Source organism: Neofelis nebulosa, chromosome 9 (genome assembly GCF_028018385.1).
Source record: "Neofelis nebulosa isolate mNeoNeb1 chromosome 9, mNeoNeb1.pri, whole genome shotgun sequence".
In the NCBI taxonomy this organism is placed as follows: Eukaryota; Metazoa; Chordata; class Mammalia; order Carnivora; family Felidae; genus Neofelis; species Neofelis nebulosa.
In genome coordinates this window covers 23,786,244-23,806,296 of record NC_080790.1, presented here as the reverse complement: position 1 = coordinate 23,806,296, position 20,053 = coordinate 23,786,244, and the positions used below count along the sequence as shown (strand labels likewise).

Genomic DNA, 20,053 nt, shown 5'->3' with positions numbered 1-20,053 from the left:
GAGTTAAAGGCAGACTGCTCTGAAGGAATGATCCTACAAAAATGGCCACATTTCAGGTGTCAGTGTTGTCTTTATCCTTTACCCTGAGGAGGATGTATTTTAAAAACAAAAACAAAAGGAATGCCCACATTGAGTTAGCTTGAAAAAAAAAAAAAAAACTTTGTGTTTGAAAAGAACAGATGGTGCTGAAAAGTTACTGGAAGAAACAGAGTTAGGAAACCAAATTCCAGATTCTTACTGTCTGCTGGTGGGTGATGAGCCCACATCTCCTTACAAAAGGAGTTTGAAAGGCAAAATGATTACCTCGGGCTCTAATCTGAGAATATCCACAGCCCACCCCACCAGAGAGATTATCTGACAAGCCTGTAGAGTAGGGAGCACTGCTGAGATCCCCTCTTGTGCTCACTTCTGTAATTTTATTTTTTTATTTATTTTTTAATATGAAATTTATTGTCAAATTGGTTTCCATACAACACCTAGTGCTCATCCCAACACATGCCCTCCTCAGTGCCCATCACCCATTTTCCCCTCACCCCACCTCCCATCAACCCTCAGTTTATCCTCAGTTTTGTAGAGTCTCTTATGGTTTGCCTCCTTCCCTCTCTGTAACTTCCCGCATCCCCATTTTCCTCCCCCCTGGTCTTCTGTTGAGTTTCTCAGGATCCCCATATGAGTGAAAACATATGGTATCTGTCTTTCTCTGCCTGACTTATTTCACTTAGTTGAAATAACACTCTCCAGTTCCATCCATGTTGCTACAAAAGTCCATATTTCATTCTTTCTCATTGCCAAGTAGTATTCCATTGTATATATAAACCACAATTTCTTTATCCATTCATCAGCTGATGGACATTTAGGCTCTTTCCATAATTTGGCTATTGTTGAAAGTGCTGCTATAAACATTGGGGTACAAGTGCCCCTATGCATCAGCACTCCTGTATCCCTTGGGCAAATTCCTACCATTGCTATTCCTGAGTCATAGGGTAGATCTATTTTTAATTTTTTGAGGAACCTCCACACTGTTTTCCAGAGCGGCTGCACCAATTTGCATTCCCATCAGCAGTGCAAGAGGGTTCCCGTTTCTCCACATCCTCTTCAGCATCTATGGTCTCCTGATTTGTTCATTTTGGCCACTCTGACTGGCATGAGGTGATATCTCAGTGTGGTTTTGATTTGTATTTCTCTGATGAGGAGTGACATTGAGCATCTTTTCATGTGCCTGTTGGCCATCTGGATGTCTTCTTTAGAGAAGTGTCTATTCTTGTCTTCTGCCCATTTCTTCACTGGATTATTTGTTTTTTGGGTGTGGAGTTTGGTGAGTTCTTTATAGATTTTGGATACCAGCCCTTTGTCCGATATGTCACTTGCAAATATCTTTTCCCATTGCGTAATTTTAAATGATTCCTGGAATGTGGCACCAACTGAACCCTCTCTCCTTTCCCATTCCTTGCCCAGAATCCAGCCGAGTCCCTCTCTGGTTAGGAATGTTTAGCAGATGCTGGAGGAGGTAGTAGCTTGTGTGGGACCTAAGCCAAAACACAGAGGAACTGAGAGAAGAGCTTCAGGATTCTCAGGCTCCCTCCTCTTTTTGAGGTTTTCTCTCACTTGATTTTTTTTGCCTGCTACTCAGTGTTACCTCCTTTAAAAAGAAGAAAAAAAGCACTGGTGAATCCTCTGGGTATTTCTTTATACAACCTGGAGCAAAGAAGAAACCCTCTTAGATGACAAGCTTGGGACTCTCAGTTGCTTGGGAATCAGCTAACATCCTTAAACATTTTGCCTTTGCTTGCTGCTTCTAAATGCGTGCTAATCCACCAGTCTCTTGACGTAGGGCCAGAGCCTTTGCTTCCACTATAGGCCTGTTGATTGGAGTTCTGCTTTTTCTTTCTACGTAAACCACCTTCATGATTTTCAGTTTCAATTTCTTTAAAGCACTTGGGAAGTAGTCTGAGAACTTCTAGAGTTTTAAGTTTTTTTCCCCCCTGATCTTTTCTGTTGCCCCATATATACTGAATTAAACAGCAATTATTTGTAGTGGTTTATCACTACTAGTCTTTACAAAGTAATTCAAATTTTTCTTGCTCATGTTGCATCAACTGAATGAGCACAACTGCATAAACAGACTTGGGAACAAGTATAAGTGATTCTCAGTAGGTGTCTAACTCAGGTGATGGGAGCGGAAGGTGTAGATGTCCTGGAGAGTAACGTCCAGGAGGCACAAAGGGTTCCAATGAATGTGCAATGCAGAGATTATGCTAACTCAGCAAGCTGACTGGTCACATGAGGCCAGTTAAGAGCACTTCTTCAACTGTTATTTTCCTTACAGCTGTGGCTATGATCAGTCTACTTATGTTCACCCCACTTGCAAGGATATAGGAGCTAGGTCAGTAGAGATAAATTCACTCTCCTCTTCCTGGCCTGAAATATAGAATGAAGAAAAACATCTCAACTAGGGGCTGGGGGAATCCTGCCTCCCACAAGGCTGCATATCCCAACCTGGATTAGGATAATGTGAAACCTGAGGAGGGAAGGAATAGGGTAGCCTGGGGCAACAATGGGAAAAAAGCCAAAATATTTCTTGAATACCTCCTTTTCTGCACACTGCTGTTCTTCAAATACTAACCACTCTCAACCCACCAAAAAGCTCTTCTAAAAAACTAATCATTTGCATTTAGCATAAATGTAAACCTATGTGCAATGTTGTAGAAAGTGCAGCAGTTTTGAGATAAAGAGTGTCAGGTTCATATCACCTCTTATCATTTACTACATGGGCAAGTTGTGTAAGCCTCTCTGAGCCTCAATTTTCTTGCTTATAAAATGGGGGTGATAATATCTGTCTCATGTGTTTATTGTGAATATTAAACGAGATAAAGTAAAATAGCTTTATTTATGTTCTGCCTTAAATCCCTTCTGGAAAGAGGCAGAACATAAATAAACATGCACACAGACCAATAAAGTGCTTGGCACAATGTTCCCTGGGATACCTGCATTTGTATATTTTGTCTCTTCATCTCCACAGGAGGAAATGAAAGGGGCCTTATGAATCTTGGTATTCTGGGGTGGGAAGTTGCCCCCAGATTCCCAAAATCCTACCATATGGTCAGTTTCCTATTCCACCTTCTTCTAATGTTGCTCCTTGAAAGGTCATCTGCCACACTAGATTTAGGAGAGAAAAGAAACACTAACATAATAAGAGCAGTATCACCTAAGGCTTATTGAGTGTTAGCTAAGTGCCCTACATGTCTTACCTCACACAGTCTTCACAACACCCTTGTAAGATTCTATTATTATCCCCACTTCTTTTTTTTTTTTTCAACATTTTTTATTTATTTTTGGGACCGAGAGAGACAGAGCACGAACGGGGGAGGGGCAGAGAGAGAGGGAGACACAGAATCGGAAGCAGGCTCCAGGCTCTGAGCCATCAGCCCAGAGCCCGACGCGGGGCTCGAACTCACGGACTGCGAGATCGTGACCTGGCTGAAGTCGGATGCTTAACCGACTGCGCCACCCAGGCGCCCCTATCCCCACTTCTTAATGACAGAACTCAGGCAGAGACAGGTTAGGTTAGGTGGCTGACTGAAGGTCACAGCCAAAAAGAGACAGACTTTGGACTATAAAACCAGAAATCTGGCTCAGAGTTTGTGGTCTTAATATGTTCCCTTGAAGGAAGGAAAAGGGGAAGAAGGGAAGGGAGGGATGGATGGAAGGAAGGAAGGGAGGGAGGACAGAAAGGAGGAAAATCAGAAGAAGTTAAAGAGAGCTAAAGTGCCCGTTCACTTTTTCTTTGCTCAAAAGCATGAGAGAAAAATTTGAAGAAACATAGTTTGGGAACATTTTCTTGGACCCTACTAAAGCCAGGTGCAAACTTCCAGATCCCTGCCACCTATACATCATGTCTGATGTAAACCAAAACTGCTTTCTAGCTACCAATGCTAAAGTCTCAGCTAAATCCATCTATGGCCACAGCAAGCGCACCCTTTGTTCCGGGAGAACCAGATGCCACTCATCCTCCAGGGAACTTTTTGCCAACGTGGACCAGTGGGAGCCATATCCAGAATCAACCTGAAACCTCATAGTCTCATTTCTGATCTAATCCTTTCCAGAGCACATCTGTCTAACTTTTGGGAAATTGTAAAGGGCAAGGGAACAAGGAAGAGTATCCAAGGGTACCTGGATTAAAAAAAAACCTCATACACATACATGTTATTATTATTATTACAGAAAATTAACAAGCAACAAAGGACTTCACACTAAAATTTACATTGATCTGGCATTTTTCCCCCGCTATCTCCCATAAAATGCTTTAAATGCAGGCTGATTTAATGGAAACGATAAAAATAGTGCTGAATGGTTTATATTTGCCGCAGAATTACTATAAGGTATATTTTAAGAAAAAGTTTAAAGTTATGTGTGTTTTTTCCTTTAGGATAAGATTAAGGGGAGAAGGGCAATTGGCTTTTTTTGTTTGTTTATTTGTTTGTTTGTTTCTGTATTGATCTAAACGAACTCCCATAGGCTTAGTTTCTTGTTTCTAACAAATCTTCACACCTTCACACCCATGTCTGGACACTTGTCAAGAAAGAGTCTTAGCAAAGAGACATGCAAAGGACTGTCAACAGCAGGGCCAGAGCCTTGGCCATGTTATGCTAACAATAATAGTCGTGTGACTGAGCTCTACCAGAAAGGGACACATTCGTTGGCTAATATATGTGGTTTTCATCATCCTCCGCTTAACCCATGAGTTTGGCTGTCTTGGCAAAGGGCCTCGTCACAGTCTAAATGACTTTGCCCTTGTGACCACTACAGAATACGTGGATGACTACATCCTTTATCTTCTGGCCTGCAGCCATGTTCACCAGGGCCAGAAGTTGGAAGAAAGCCTCAAGAAGACAGTTTTTAACCTTAAGAAGCTTAAAAGAGCAGTTTAAGATGGTATTCCTAAAAACTGTGGAGTCACATTAACCTGTGTTTAAAACTCAGCTGGAAGTAGTGTATACCATAGGCCTTCCATAATGTTAACTCTTATTGTTACTCTTGTTAATATCCATATTGACTGGGTTCAAGGTTGACCTGCCCTGTAGAGGACATTCACGCATCAGATGGGACCTCTCCTGGTTGAACACTCAGATCACTTCATGTCTCGATTACTACAATTCTCTGATTCCTTCCTTGGGTTCTAGGTACTTGGACAAGAGGTAGTTTGATGGTTGCTTCCCGTGGCCCTGCTCCATTAAAGAACAGACTTGTAGGCAAATGGAGAGTCAAGAGCTATGTGATGAACCAACCTGTAAACATCCCTCAACCTCCAAACTTTCCCAGTCCTTAGGTTTTTCCTAATAGGAAAGGTATCATTATTACCTGAATGGATAATAGCTAATGATAATAAAATGATGTGAACTTTTAGATAACCTCAGCTCCACTACAATGTAAATTTTATCCAAGAATGTCAGAACCTTGTCTGATTTAACAGAAATGTGTTCATGCATTTGTTCTCTCATTCAACAAATACTGAGTATGGGTACACAATGATGAATGAATGACAAATGACCCTAGCTTTAAGAAGGGGTGTCTAAGACACAAGGGACCTCCCTCCTGTAATGACAAATGAAAAACATTGACTTCAACCAGCCTGGACCTCCTGTTCTCAGAATACACAGTCTATATTGCCTTTGCTCATGTGTTCACACAAATATCTCTGCATTGCCTGCCCCCTCTGCACAACCCACCCTCAAGTCTCACCTTGATCACACAACCTGAGACATCACTTTGCCCTCTAAGCTTTAATAGTACATGATGCCTATGCCACTCACTTAGCTTTTCTATACTGCCATTAACTATATATTTTGGTGTTTACTTTTACTCTTTCTCACTAGTCTGTAAGTTCCTTGAGTGCAAAGCTAAATCCTAAACCCTTAGGCTCCCCAGAGCATTTAATACTTTATTTAGTGTACAAGAGTGCACTGGTAAATACCTGAGAAATGGAACTCAATTCAACAAATTCTAACCAAGTTCTAAACACAAGGCATCTTTCCACATGCTACAGGAAGATACAAAGGTAAATGAGAGGCTTTTACTCTAAAGTGAGATGAGAGCTCTTTGGAGAGCTCTAAATACAGTGCTGACCTCCCATCAGAGTCACTACTATATTTTGTCGTCTGGGTATTTCAACGTGATTTCTTTGGGCTGTGCTTAACACATGAAGAATCCATTTAAAAATGAAGAATTCTTTCTGGTTTAAACAAATAAGATGTCTGCTATTGATAAATTGCAAATGCTTTTCTCCCATTCTTTTATCTACATTCCTTTCCCCCTTGAATCTCATAAACGAGTTGAGATGCTAATAGTTTCATGGACCAGTACCATTCCATGAAGAAAGCTGTGGTCTTCTATAATAAAAGCTCCCACTATTGAGAGCCCCCAAAGGATGTTCCTTCACATACATCCTTCTGACAAATCCTCACAACAATCTGGTGAGGTAGGCATGATTTCCGTCTTAAAAATAAGGAAACTGAATATCAGAGAAGTTAAATTACTTGCCTAAGGTCCCTTAGCTAAGCTGATGGTGGAGCTGAGAGCTGACTCTGGCCCTTGCGATACTGCAACGGCTAAAACATCTCAGAAAGGCATTCCAGTAAATAACATGTAGTTTGAGGGCTTGCTTTTGTGAGCCAGCCCTATGTCAACATCATACCTATTAGAATATCATACAGTAGCAAACTAATACACATTCCTCTGTCTTGTCAGCTGCCATCCGTAGTCCTCACAGGCTATCAAAAAGTGCCCCTTCATTCTGGACTTAAAATAACTCTGTGTGTCTTCATCCTCTTGAGTCATGGCTGCCAACCCTTCAATCTTGTCAGCAGCTGCCTCACATCAGACGTGCTGACAGTTTCCTTTAAACAAGTACAGACTCTTCTAGTAAGGAGTGGTGGGAGCTTTGGAGATTCTTGTTTCCATGCGAGAGCTTCTTAGGGTTTTTTGTTTTGTGTGTGCATTTTCTGACAATGTATTTTATTGTCTGGCTGGCCTGTTTACCCTTAAAACCCAGACTGGTGATTCTTCTAATAATTCAAAGGAGACACCTCCTTTCCTACTTTTGGGACACCAGTGATATGAAATGGCAAATGAATATACAGGCTGATCCATAGTTTACACTGACTCCTGTTCTTGCAGTCTGGGAGCAATAATATACTTGATTTTAATCTTAGGTTTGCAGTAACCAAAAATGTGACCTTGGGCAAGTCTTTCCATTTCTCTGAGGAGATGGAACTTAGTCTCTTTGCAGATATAAATCTGTAATTCTTTGCCTAATCACTTCTTCCACCTTCTGTAGAATATTATTTGTGTATTGCAGCCTTCAGGGTTTTCATAAAGTGTTTTGTCACTAGGACTCCTGCAAATTGCTAGAGAAGTATAAGCATTAGATCAATAATGGACCTTGGAGAACTTTTGATCCAATCCTTGCATTCTGCTAACAGAAAAACTAAAACCCAAGGAGGTACAGGAACTTGCCCCAGCCCATGCAAATCCAAAACCAGAATCCAGGATTCAGCTCCCACTGAATGGCCTCTTTTTTTCCTGGGGTTTCCAGTCTCTGGGTCAGAAATGGACCTTGATATTCACAAACCAACTCTGCTTCCTTTTTTTTTTTTTTTTTTTTTTTGATGGATTGTAATTCATTCAGTATAATATAGCCACTCGACAAAAATGTGTGGTCAGGTTTTTTTTCTCAGCAAATTTACACAAAATTGGAGATACTTTCTCTGGTTGAGAATACATTGATCAGAAAACGTGCAAAATTTCAGGCATTCAGAGTAAAGTGCCTTGTTCAAAGTCATCAGAAACATGAGGGGCAGAGCCAAAACTGGAAGTGGAGAGCTCTGGAGAGACAACTGGAAGATAATGGATGGTGACAGGCTGACCATACAGTCTTTCTGGCTTCCCAGAATCCAGATGGACTCCCCACACTGTCAAGTTGATTGATTGAAGCGCCAGTACTAAGATAGCCACAAATCCCCAACACATGGACACAGCTGCACATTTGTCTCTAGGAGGATCTAGGTCAGAACATAACCTTCCCTCCTGCAAGCCCAAGTAGAGTTGCCACAGCCAAAGAGGAAAATAGAACCCCAATAAGGGAGTTTCATGACTGCTGGGATATAAGCAGAGAAAACGGAGGCAGACAGAAAAGAGAGCTTGCATTTGCTTTTCCTGGGGTTTCCACTGTCTCTTAAACAAAGCTGACCCTAGGTACAAACTTGCCCTTTTCTTATCCCAACTTCCCTGGTTATAAAATACATGTTTGGCAACTGCCCTGAAAGTTATTAAAGCTGCAGCAGTAAACTATGGGAGGCCAGAGAATTTCAGACAAAAGTTATTGCATCAGTAACTCAGAAACTAATTCCTAAAACTCTTGACACATTTATCCAGAGGGCTAGTGCCAATATAGAAATGGAAATCATTGTCAAGGGCCACAGTGTACCTGGATTAAAATCCATCATTCCTCGCAGCAGAGAGCTATGATTTTGGCAGAATGTGAATAGTCATGCATTTCTCCACCATCTTTCCTCAAAAAATAAGGTTCTTTCTTTTTTAGAAGAACAAGAAAAATTCTGCTCTCTTTGTCTTGTTTGTTTTTTTCTTAAGAACCCCATGTTTACATTTTCTTTTCAGATATTTCTTTCTTTGACAGCTCCACATTTAAACCGAAAGGCCTCCTTTACCTTATTCAATTGCACTGGTTTTATTTTGGATAGAAATCCTGCTGGGTACAGTAAAAGGGAACAAACTTTACAACAGCAATAATCCCTTCTACAGCATCTATTGTGGGGAAACTTAATACACTTGTATTAAATGGCTGAGGCATTGGCTCCAGTGATCTGAATTAACTACAGAAGAGCATAGTTTGAGAACAAAGCTACCTTCTTCACTCAGCACATTCCTGCTGTATGCCCAGCAACATGGCGGGACTGGAGACTCAAAACTGCCATCCAAGAGCACCCCACTGAAAGACCACTGATTGCCTTAGGCAATGACTTCATCACCAAAAGGTAGCAAAGACAGAAAAGATTTGACAGGATCCAGTGTTAACAAGCAGTTGGAGAAACGGGCTTTCTGACTCACTGTTGGAGGACTGACAATATGCTCAGAGTTTTCAATGTACACACACTTTGACTCGGGTTCTAAGAATTTGTCTTAAGGCAGTTTTACAGAAGCACACGGGGTTAACCTCAGCATGATAATGAAAAGGAAAACTCAGAAGCAATGCACAAATCATTAAATATGCAGTCATTGAACTAATCATGCAGTCTATATTTATTGTCTCCTGACATACCATTGAATGGCAAAGTCCAGTCACAGAGAGCACATGTAGGATGGTCTTGTTTATTCTTTTCCTTTTATTTTTTTAAAAATCTTTTAATGTTTATTTATTTTTGAGAGAGAGACAGAGACAGAATGTGAGCAGGGGAGGGTCAGAGAGAGAAGGAGACACAGACTCTGAAGCAGGCTCCAGGCTCTGAGCTGTCAGCACAGAGCCCAGTGCAGGGCTCGAACCCACGAACCGTGAGATCATGACCTGAGCTGAAGTTGGATGCTCAATCGACTGAGCCACCCAGGCGCCCCTTATTCTTTTTCTTTTTAAATTTTTACTTAAATTCTGGTTAGTTAACATACAGTGCAATATTGGTGTCAAGAGTTGAATTCAGTGATTCTTCATTTACATACAGCAAGATAGTCTTGTTTATATAAAAGCGTAGCTAAAAGGTTACAGAAGTGTTGACAACAATTATCTCTGGATAATGAGGTTCTGGGTGACTTTTACTTTCCTTTGTTACCTTTCCTGAATGGGTGGATTTTTTTAAATTTCTTTTTATTTTGAGACAGAGAGAGAGAGAGAGCAAGGGAGAGGCAGAAAGGAGAGAGAGAGAGAGAGAGAGGGAGAGAGAGAATCCCCAGCAAGCTCCTCACTGCCAGCGCAAAGCCTGATGTGGGGCTTGACTTTACAAACTGTGAGATCATGACCTGAGCCAAAATCAAGAGTCAGGGACTTAACCAACTGAGCCACCCAGGAGCCCCTTTCATGTTTTTTACTGTGAGCATTGCTTTGACTTGCGGGAGAAGGGGTGCTTTAAAAAAAATTTTTTAGCAGAAAGCTAATCTTTCTCTAAATTCCTTTGCACTTGTACTTTGCAACCTACCTATGGTCTTACATAATGGTAGGACAATATGAAACATTGTGAGGAGTTCATGGGTATATACATATGTCAAAACTCATTAATTCATACACTTTAATTCACTAAACTATACATTTTAGGGCATGCAATTTGTATATTAAATATACTTCAATAAAACTGTTTTTAAAGGAATTTAAAAGAATATGTAATTTACTGTATGTCAAATATACTTCAATAAAACTGTTTTTTAAATGGAAAAAAATATGGAATAGTCCAGGTAATTTCCACCCACTATTGAAAATTGTCAACATAACTATACGTATTTAAAAAAAAAAAACGGAATCAATGGTGGGAAGTAAATTTGATGTTCCAATCAGTGACAGGAGGCTATTCCAAGAGGTTAATAGCATGAGTGAGGTGTAAAAAATGTTCATTCAGCTTATTCTCTGTTCTCCAGCGGTGTCTGTGTCCTTGAACAGAGATGGCTGCAGAGCTCACCATTCGACCTACTTCTATCTTCTTCTGTTTGCACCTTTTTTGTAGAGTTCACGCCAATCTTAGGTGCCTTTTACCCCAAAGTACATGCTTCGGTGCACTTTAATTTTCCTGCAGTAAATAAATAGCCCTTGCTAGCTTCCCTTAAGCAACCATATAGCAAACTCAAGGGTTCTGAGACTTTGAAATCAGAAAAAAATCTGAAAAACATTCTTCCCAGAGATAATTATGAATACACCAATAAACCTTCACTCTGCTGACAGGTTTTCTTAAGAACATATATTCTTTTCCTGTAAGACTAACCTGCTAATATAGCCCAAAGGTCTGCATTTGCCTGAAAGAATATGACAAAAGGAACACCAGTGGCCACTGGCCCCAGTGGCTTTGAGAAGTGGGTCTCTGAGTTGGTGGACAAGAAGGAAACAAATGTGTGTGTTGACGTCTGAGTCATGGTTCTCAGAGCCCCTGGGGTCGCATCTGTTGGTGCCCACAAAGAGCGTGGGCCCTGAGATCATTGCAAGTGCAGGAGCTCTGTGCAGGTTAGGCCTGCTTCTCACCACTGTTTCTCTATGTTCTTCCCCTCTGTTTTCCAATGCAACCAGTTGGACAGTGCTTCAGGGAAGAATTGGGCGACCAGAGAACCCATTCCGAGTGGCCCTGGAATACATCTCTAGTGGAAACCGAAGCTTGTCTGCAGTGGACTTCTTTGCCCTGAAGAACTGCAGTGAAGGTATGTGAATCTGGCTTTCCCCTCTACTCCTTGGTAGCGTGCTGTCTTAAGTGTCTTGATAGCCTGCCACCATGATTAGCTGGGAATGTGCTTGTTTATACAGTGAAGTCTATGGTGCCTTGGAGCTGGTTCTGAATATTACCAAGTACTCCATTCCCCAGCTGATGGATTTTCAAAGACTGAGTATGACATTATATCTGCTTACCTTGAAACTTCGTCAAACAGAATAGTCTTTGTTAGAGAACATATCAGCTTAACTTCCCTGGCTGCCAAATGCTTTCAGCTACATTGTTTTGTTTTGTTTTGTTTTTTACTGTGGAAAGTTTCAAATGTGTACAAATAAATAGAATAGTACAATGACCCCCATATACCCTCAACCCAGTTTCAATTGTTATCAACATGCTGCCATTTTTATTTCACCTGTATCTCTACCTACTCCTCACCCTACCAACTTGATAGTGGTTATTATTTTCTTCTTTTTTTTCCTGAGGCAAATTGCATGAATAATTATTTTTAATGACTTGATTTCTGCACTTATTTAGGGGAAACTTGGGAAATGGTTTTATATGAAATCTTTTGCTTATTTTGTAAATAACATGAAGGTATGGTCCACTCGATCGTTGAATTCCTTTTGTGTAAGTCCCACATTGTGTATTTACTCAAGATTTATTACCAAGAAAAAGCATCTCTCTCCTAAAGAATGCTTTGTTGGTTTTTTTTCCTTTTGCCTTTGTTGCCAGGAAACTCTGAACTCAATGTAGTACTTAATCCCAGTAATTACAGCTGTATGTGTTTTTGATAAACTTATTTCCCCTCCCTCTACAGAGTTTTTGACCTTCTACTTTTATTTTCAAATCATATCTCATATGTATCTTTCATTAGATATTGCTTCAAGTCTGATTAGTAAGCAGGAAGAAATGAATCATCAATAGATAACATGAGGTTGATCTTTCCTTGATTGTTTAGAAGACCTAGCATCATAATTATCAACATCCTTTATTGTTTCCCTCATGTAGAAGGTATAGGAGATGGGATTGAATCCTACAATCTTCAGGAAGAAGTTGCTTTCATTACTGCTATTCTGCTGTGCCTGCCTCTGACCAGAGGTTCACTGGGAAGGAAGGTGTCAGGTGTGCCATGGAATCTGTGGTCTAAGAGGCCCAAGAATGAAGTATGGAGAGGAATGAAGTCTGTAGCATTCCCAGACCTAAATTCTCAATTTAGACTGTTCATAAACAACCATGAAGGCCCATAACACCCAGCAATCTGTTGCATGCAGAAAAGCTCAGCTTTAAATCACGGGCCTCTTAGAGGTGGTGTATGTACAAAGGGAACTCCCTTAAGAGACTACTGACCAGCCAGTTTCTTATGCTGTTAGGGCTCTTCATTCATTGCTGGTCTTGTAAGAACTTTCACAAAATGGTTTTCTTTTTCCTTTAATGAAAACTGGTTTATGTGTGAGAAAAAGAAAAATCATCATAATGTGATAGATTGAACTTCAGTTCAAGTTGAAAAGGTGGTTAACCTGCGATGTGAAGCAATGTATAAGAAACATGTGGTTTGGGAGAAAACCAGAGCTTGTACAAATGTTTCCACATTCACAAACTTGGGGATTTGTGAATGTCTCTGGACACCATCAATCCTCACAGATGTCAATGTCTATGTACTGTCCAAAAAAGACCATCTGTTGAAATGGAGCCAGTTAATAGGAATGTGACAGGGAGAAGGTATCAGTTCCCAGAATTGGCCTAATCTCATTTGAGTAATGTGAAAAGAAGGAAACAGGAGGCAAAAAACTCCAGATATCTGGCCCAGCCCAAATAATGTTGCAAAAATTCTTTGTACGTCTGAGTCAAGGATCTCAAACAGATTTTTCCTCCCTTACCCCTATGACTCCATTTAACCTAAAAAATTCTTCCTCTATATCTTATGTTGCATTTGCAGTGAGTTTGTTTCAGGGTTTAAAAGACCTGTTTCTTGTCTGCTTCTCTACCCTTATGAAACCAAGAGAGTTGACCTCTCTTGATCCAAAAAGTATGTCTTCTGACAGGTCACTTTCTTACAGGAGGGAGGAAAGAAGTCTGCTTCTAATTCCCTAGAGCAGGTAGATTGGCCAAGAGACCTAGGAAGGTTCTCATGTCCCAGCTACCTTCCTTCAGAGGCTCCATGTATAAGAACAGATGCTCCATGGAGAGGCAGATGTTCTCTGCACCCCTTCTCTGACTTGAACTCCTGTGGCCACCAAGGGGTATGAAGGGATAAGTATGGATGTGTAAAGCACAGAACAGAGAAAAACAAAGTAATTCCTGTGCTTCCTGGGAACTTATAATTTTCCCTCCCATGGTAGAACAACTCAGGTGCACATCAGTTGGTATGGACAAGTTGCAGACATAAGAAGCATCCTAAAACTACATTCATGTTTATAAATGGAAGGAGTTGTTTCTGAGGTATGCTCAAAGCCTATTTGATATAGACAAATGTCTGTGTTTTCTTATGTCATTGCTTTGGTTTAGGTCATGAAAGGAAGGAAATAGGGAGAGTAGTATTGTCTTCGACAGAGTGAACAGGGCTGGTGACATGTTAGCCAGGGTTATAGATAGGTCTACAGGATGCCTGGTCTATTTTCTGATAGTAACTTGGTCCCCTCCTGATGAGGCACAGACAGAATATTAAAGGAGAAACATCTGTAGAACTCTACAGCTCTTCCTTGGCCTACATGAGGAGAGGTGCCATTTTAGTTAGTATGGAGAAGCCTTACAGGGGATGTTGGGACAATTTTCCCCATATAGGAGATTGTACTTATTTGTGGATGTCAAGGGCTGAGTCCATACCTCTTTCCTCTCTTAATCCTGACAGCTATCACAGTGTGTAACACTTAATAGGTGCTCAGTTAATAAGCAATAAAAGTTAACATCAACAGAGCACTTACCATGCACGAAGGGAAGTGCTGATCCTTTCACATGTGTTGTCTCATGTGAACTTTACACTAGTGCTATAAAGCAGGTTCTATTATCTTATTTTACAAATGGGGAAACTGAAGCTCACAGAAGTCTCAAAACTTGCCCAGGTCATTCAATTAGGGAAAGATAGAGCCAAACTCAATCCCAAGTCAGTCTGACCACCAAGCCAGTGTTTCTGTCCACCACATTCTAGCACCTTTGTGGACTGTGTAGGGAAAGAGGTTTTATTTATTACCAGAAGATTTAGAATTATCTTTGACTCATCCTCTTCTCCCTGTATCCAAATGGCCACGCCCTGGGCTTTAGACTCATGGCTGCCTTACATCCTATCTGTTGCTATCTAGATGCTACTGTTGTTGTCTCTTGAATTTACCCTTATGACTTCATTTCCACAACAACGTACCTTATCTGGGCCTTTGTTACACATCCCTGGGCTTTGGCAGTAGCCAGTTAGTCTGGCTGATGCCGTTACCCATCCCTAACATATTGCCACACCAATCTGCCCAAAATTCCCTTTCTTTGTGGCACTTTCATGACATCTCAGTAACTTCTTATTGCCTCACACATCAGAAATATGAGGGGGCTAGACTGGGCCACCTTACTCATTCCTGGGTCCAGGAAAGTGATGGGCTGGGGATCACCCAGCTGGTTGGTGATAGAGCTGGGAGTGACATCAGAGCCATCTCGACTCCAGCCTCAGTACTTTCACCATTGTTTAGTCCTGCCTGGAAAGCCTGAGTGTCTCGGCCTGACTTCCAAGCTTCTTTACAATCTGGCCTCAGGACCTGTCCAACGTTATGCCCTCTGTTTTCCACACCTCCTGCCCTCTAGTCAGACTGGTTTTCTGTCTACTATACCAGGAATGGCCACCTTGGTCCCAGGTCTTCCATTTTGAATGCGGACTCATCATTTAGGATCCAGTTTAGGGCCCAAACCCTCCAGAACATCATTCATAGATACAAAAATCTTTCTCAGAAGGCTTTGCTATTACATCTAAATTTAGCATCTATTTTATAATTCTTTCCAAGTTAGTTATTTTGGGACCCTAACTTGAGGTTTGGGATCTTGTCTTATATTTCTTTTATTTCTCCAGGGGGCATGTAACACAGTGCTAAACACATAGAAAACACTACGTAAATATTTGTTGACTGATTGTTAGTTAATCATTGATAAATGCTGCTCCTGCTTTTATAGCTTTGGGCTATTAGCCTATTATTTCCAAAAGAAGGTAGCAGTGAATGTAAATTTGTTAGAAGAGGTTTTTTTCCTGGTGTTAAAAGAAAAATAGTTGATAAATTCGTCAATGATGGGAGAGATATCAGCCTCCAGAGACACCCATGCTTGGGCTTCCAGGAACCCTTCACCCATTCACAAAGACTTTTCTTCAGCAGACAAGCCAAAGCAATAGAATTGTGCAGGACACTCATCAGGACTCCACGTGTTCAGAGGAGTCTACAGAAAAACACGTCAGAAAGGGGCAGGACTAGCTTCCTGAAAATGATTTGTAAAAACACTGTGCAGCTCATAAGAATATACCCCAATGTTTATAGCAGCACTTTCAGCAATAGCCAAATTATGGAAAGAGCCTAAATGTCCATCAACTGATGAATGGATAAAGAAGATGTAGTTTATATATACAATGGAATACTACTGGGCAATGAGAAAGAATGAAATCTGGCCATTTGTAGCAACGTGGATGGAACTGGAGAGTGTTATGCAAAGTGAAATAAGTCAGGCAGAGAAAGACAGATACTGTATGTTTTCACTCATATGGGGATCCTGAGAATCTCAACAGAAGACCAGGGGAGAGGAGAATGGGGTGGGGGGGGGGGGAGTTACAGAGAGGGAAGGAGGCAAACTATAAGAGACTCTTAAATACTGAGAACAAACTGAAGGTTCATGGGGGGTGGGGTGAGGGGAAAACGGGTGATGGGCATTGAGGAGAGTACCTGTTGGGATGAGCACTGGGTGTTGTATGGAAACCAATTTGACAATAAATTTCATTTAAAAAAAAGAATATAATTGCAAACACCCATCTCACACCTTCTATGTGCCAGGCTCCATTCTAAATTCTTTGCATATATTAACTCATTTAAGCCTCACAATAATACTATGAGGTATGCATTATCATTATCAGCATTTCCACTGTATCGATGAGGAAATTGAGGCACAGAGACTTAAGTAATTTGCCCCAAGTCTCACAGCTGATACTGGAACAGAGCTCGTCTACTCCAGTATCCATGCTCTTAGCTGCTGTGTGTTGCTGCTACTTCCTGGAAATCACCCCAGAAAGCATCTATTCTGACTCCCTCACCAGTGGAAATTGAATAAACAAACCACCCAAAGATTTACCTTGAATTTTGATACACTAAATTATTGGCCACCCCAATGTGATTTCTACCTTCACCTCATGGTTCTCAAGCTCTCAGTTTTTCTAAGAATCTAATTTAGAACTTCCCTTTCCCTGCCTAGGTTGGCCAGAGGTGGTTTAGGTGTACCACTGCCCACTGGCCAACAGTGGACACCCCGTCCATGAACATCAAGGAGCTGCAGATGGCACCTGTGTGAGCCTAAATACATTTTACCACCAGTCCCCGTGGTTCTTGTTCTCTTTCATGAACCTACAAGAATCATATATGAGGTTTCCTGGGTCAGAACCACATTCAGCTCACTAACAGATTTCTCAGCCAGAAGCACTCTTGGTTCCTTACCCTACTGAGACACTTTCAGACACAGTAATTTCTCTGATGTGCCCGGCAGAGAGGATGTCATAATCCTCATGTGACCAATGAAGGGTTATTTCACTCACTTCTGTAGTGCAGGAAGGGGCAGGAATCCAGTGTCAAAAGCAGTCCCACCACCATGGATACCTTAAAACACATGTTCCTAAAGAATTGGGGATGCACAGGTATCTTAACCTCTCTGGACCTAAAATGATGGCATTTAAACTGGATCTATGGTCTTCAAAGATTTTTTAGAGACTGAACACTTAATTTAACTAAAGTTTTATATATACATCCATTATATAAAAGTACACAAGCAAAGCTTCTCTAGGAAAAGTGATGGTTGGAACCTACCTCCTCCACAGCCCTTGACACCCACTCCCCCACCACCTCCATGGGTGTTCATAAAATACATTTTGAGAACCACTGGGCATTCTTATTTTCAACTCTCCTATTAATTCCAGGTTTTTGATCTTATGATTCTGTGCTTACATAAAACGTGATCGCCAAAAGTTTTTAACATTAATTGTACCTTCCTTAAACAATTAAGACTAAGGACAAGGCTGCTATACTTTGGGCTATGGCCCATTTACACAAGGCAAGTTCTTGTCTCACTGAGTCCTGGCTTTGAGATGCTAAGTATGGAGCTAGTATGAATGTTTCCAGTAAAAAACAAAAATGTGTGGCATGTCCCAATGTTGTTCCCTCTCTCTCCTCCTACTCCACCAAAGACAACGATGGCCAGGCAAGAATGCTCTCCTTAGGCCAAGAGGGGACAAGAGGAAATGAAAGAAGCTGAGCAAATGGATTCTAATCTTGGCCAGCCGTGTGGAACCAATCAATCTCTGGAGTAGGCTCCAAAATCCAGCTGGGTAAAATGAGGGATAACCTCATGGGCTCCTGGCAGCCTGGCCCAAATGGGACATTTTCTGTTCCAACAGCAAGCAACACCCCAGCAGGATCCTCAGTCCGTGCTTGTAAAATGGTGATTACTGTGGTGCTGTCCTCAGGCTGCCAGCAGAAAGCTCTATGTAGCAGAATCATCAATCATTCCGTCCACAGACTTGCCCGTTCCTTCGACATTTACTGAGCACATACTAGACTGAATGCTCCGTGATACTGATAGAAACTTGCTTCTGTCTTAGGACTGAGTTTTGGTGTGGGGCCTTAAAATGCCCATTCTGCTTTGCACAAAACTGCTCCCCCAAGGGCATCCCTGACTTACATTTAATTCGCACCAGAGGTATTGAATAAATGCTCCATTTGTACAGGTCTCTTCCTCTACACTGGTTCCCATATGTCTTGCTCAGAAGTACCACAAAATGAGCACTGAACCAGCAATCAGAGGATCAAAGTCCCCTTTCCACCTCTTATTTGCCACAGTCGAGCCAACTCTTCAGATCAGAAGGGATATTAAAGGTCTCTATCAGAATTGGCACACCGATGGTGTTTTTTATTTAAAATAGGAATAAAAATATGCCAGTGGTTGTCCCAAAACTGACGTTAACCGTGAGGGTCAAATGAGAAGATGGCCGTGGGGACACATTATGGATGATGATGCCCTGAGCTACCTGACCTCTCTGCAACTCACCTGCCTGAAGCCTATAAAAACAAAGGTGCTCCCTCACTGATGCTCCGTTTCTTATGGAGAAAGTACTAGTCACAGAAGCAAATTCGCTCTTCTGATGCCTCCCGCAAAATTATGTGATGCTAACAATAACCAAATGCCAAGCAGGTGTTGAGAGCCACCGAACTGCCAAACTGACACTGACACCAAGGTGGCTATCACCCAGCTTAGTCACTTCAAGGGCCTGAGTCAACTGTGCAGTGGTGGTTGTAATGCTTGGAAGTGAAAGCCAAGGAGAAATAGCAGCCACAGCCATGTCCCTTGGTTCTCCCTGTGCCCTCCACGTGAAGGGTGAGGCCCACTTACAAAACATTCTCCTTATGAACTGCCTATTTCTAAAATTTCCCACTCATAACTTACCTGTGGATTGTACTGTTTAAAAGATAAGCATTAAAATTGTGATTTCCTGGGGGCGCCTGGGTGGCGCAGTCGGTTAAGCGTCCGACTTCAGCCAGGTCACGATCTCGCGGTCCGTGAGTTCGAGCCCCGCGTCAGGCTCTGGGCTGATGGCTCGGAGCCTGGAGCCTGTTTCTGATTCTGTGTCTCCCTCTCTCTCTGCCCCTCCCCCGTTCATGCTCTGTCTCTCTCTGTCCCAAAAATAAATTAAAAATGTTGAAAAAAAAAAAAATTTAAAAAAAAAAAATAATAAAAAAAATAAAAAAAAAAAAAAATTGTGATTTCCTGTAGCCACTGAGATCTCTCTCACATTTCCCCAAACACCTCGCACCTCAACCTTTTGTTCCAGCAGTGCCCCCTTTAGAGTCCCCTCCCCCTCCCATCCCCAATATCTGTCTCCTCAAGCCCTACACCTTCTTTAAAACTTCAGCTCCAATGCTATCTTCTCCACGAAGTCTCAGCTCAGAATTATGTCTCCATATATTTCCTTTTTAGAACAGTCTACTTCTTTCCAGAGTTATTTATGTATCTTGCTCAATAGATGCTAAATTCCTAGAATCAAAGACTGTGTCTTTTTCTTTTTAATCTCTGTACCCCAATTAGCAACTAACAGTGCTTCGCTCATAGTAAGCACTGAATAAAGCTTTTCTGGTTACAATGGAGGACGAGGATTACAGGCTTTGGAAACAGACAGAATGAGTGTGGCACTCCAGGTCTATCACTTACAACCCTTCTGAGCTCAGAAGAGTTTTTAAAAATCTTTGAGTTTTGGGGGCTCCTGGGTGGCTCAGTCGGTTGAGCGTCCAACTTCAGCTCAGGTCAGGATCTCGCAGTTTGTGAGTTCGAACCCCACGTCGGGCTCTGTGCTGACAACTCAGAGCCTGAAGCCTGCTTCAGATTCTGTCTGTCTGTCTGTCTCTCTCTCTCTCGCTCTCTGCCCCTCCCCC

The 20,053-nt window shown here is 41.6% G+C and overlaps 1 protein-coding gene across 1 annotated transcript in view; it reads left to right on the top strand.

Moving 5' to 3' along the window:
• The window catches only part of ALK (ALK receptor tyrosine kinase), a 679,865-nt gene that overhangs the window by 481,437 nt on the left and 178,375 nt on the right, over positions 1-20,053 (top strand). The window contains exon 5 of the mRNA XM_058682930.1: positions 11,273-11,400. Coding sequence (XP_058538913.1) covers positions 11,273-11,400 — 128 coding nt within the window. The remainder of the gene's footprint in view (positions 1-11,272; positions 11,401-20,053) is intronic.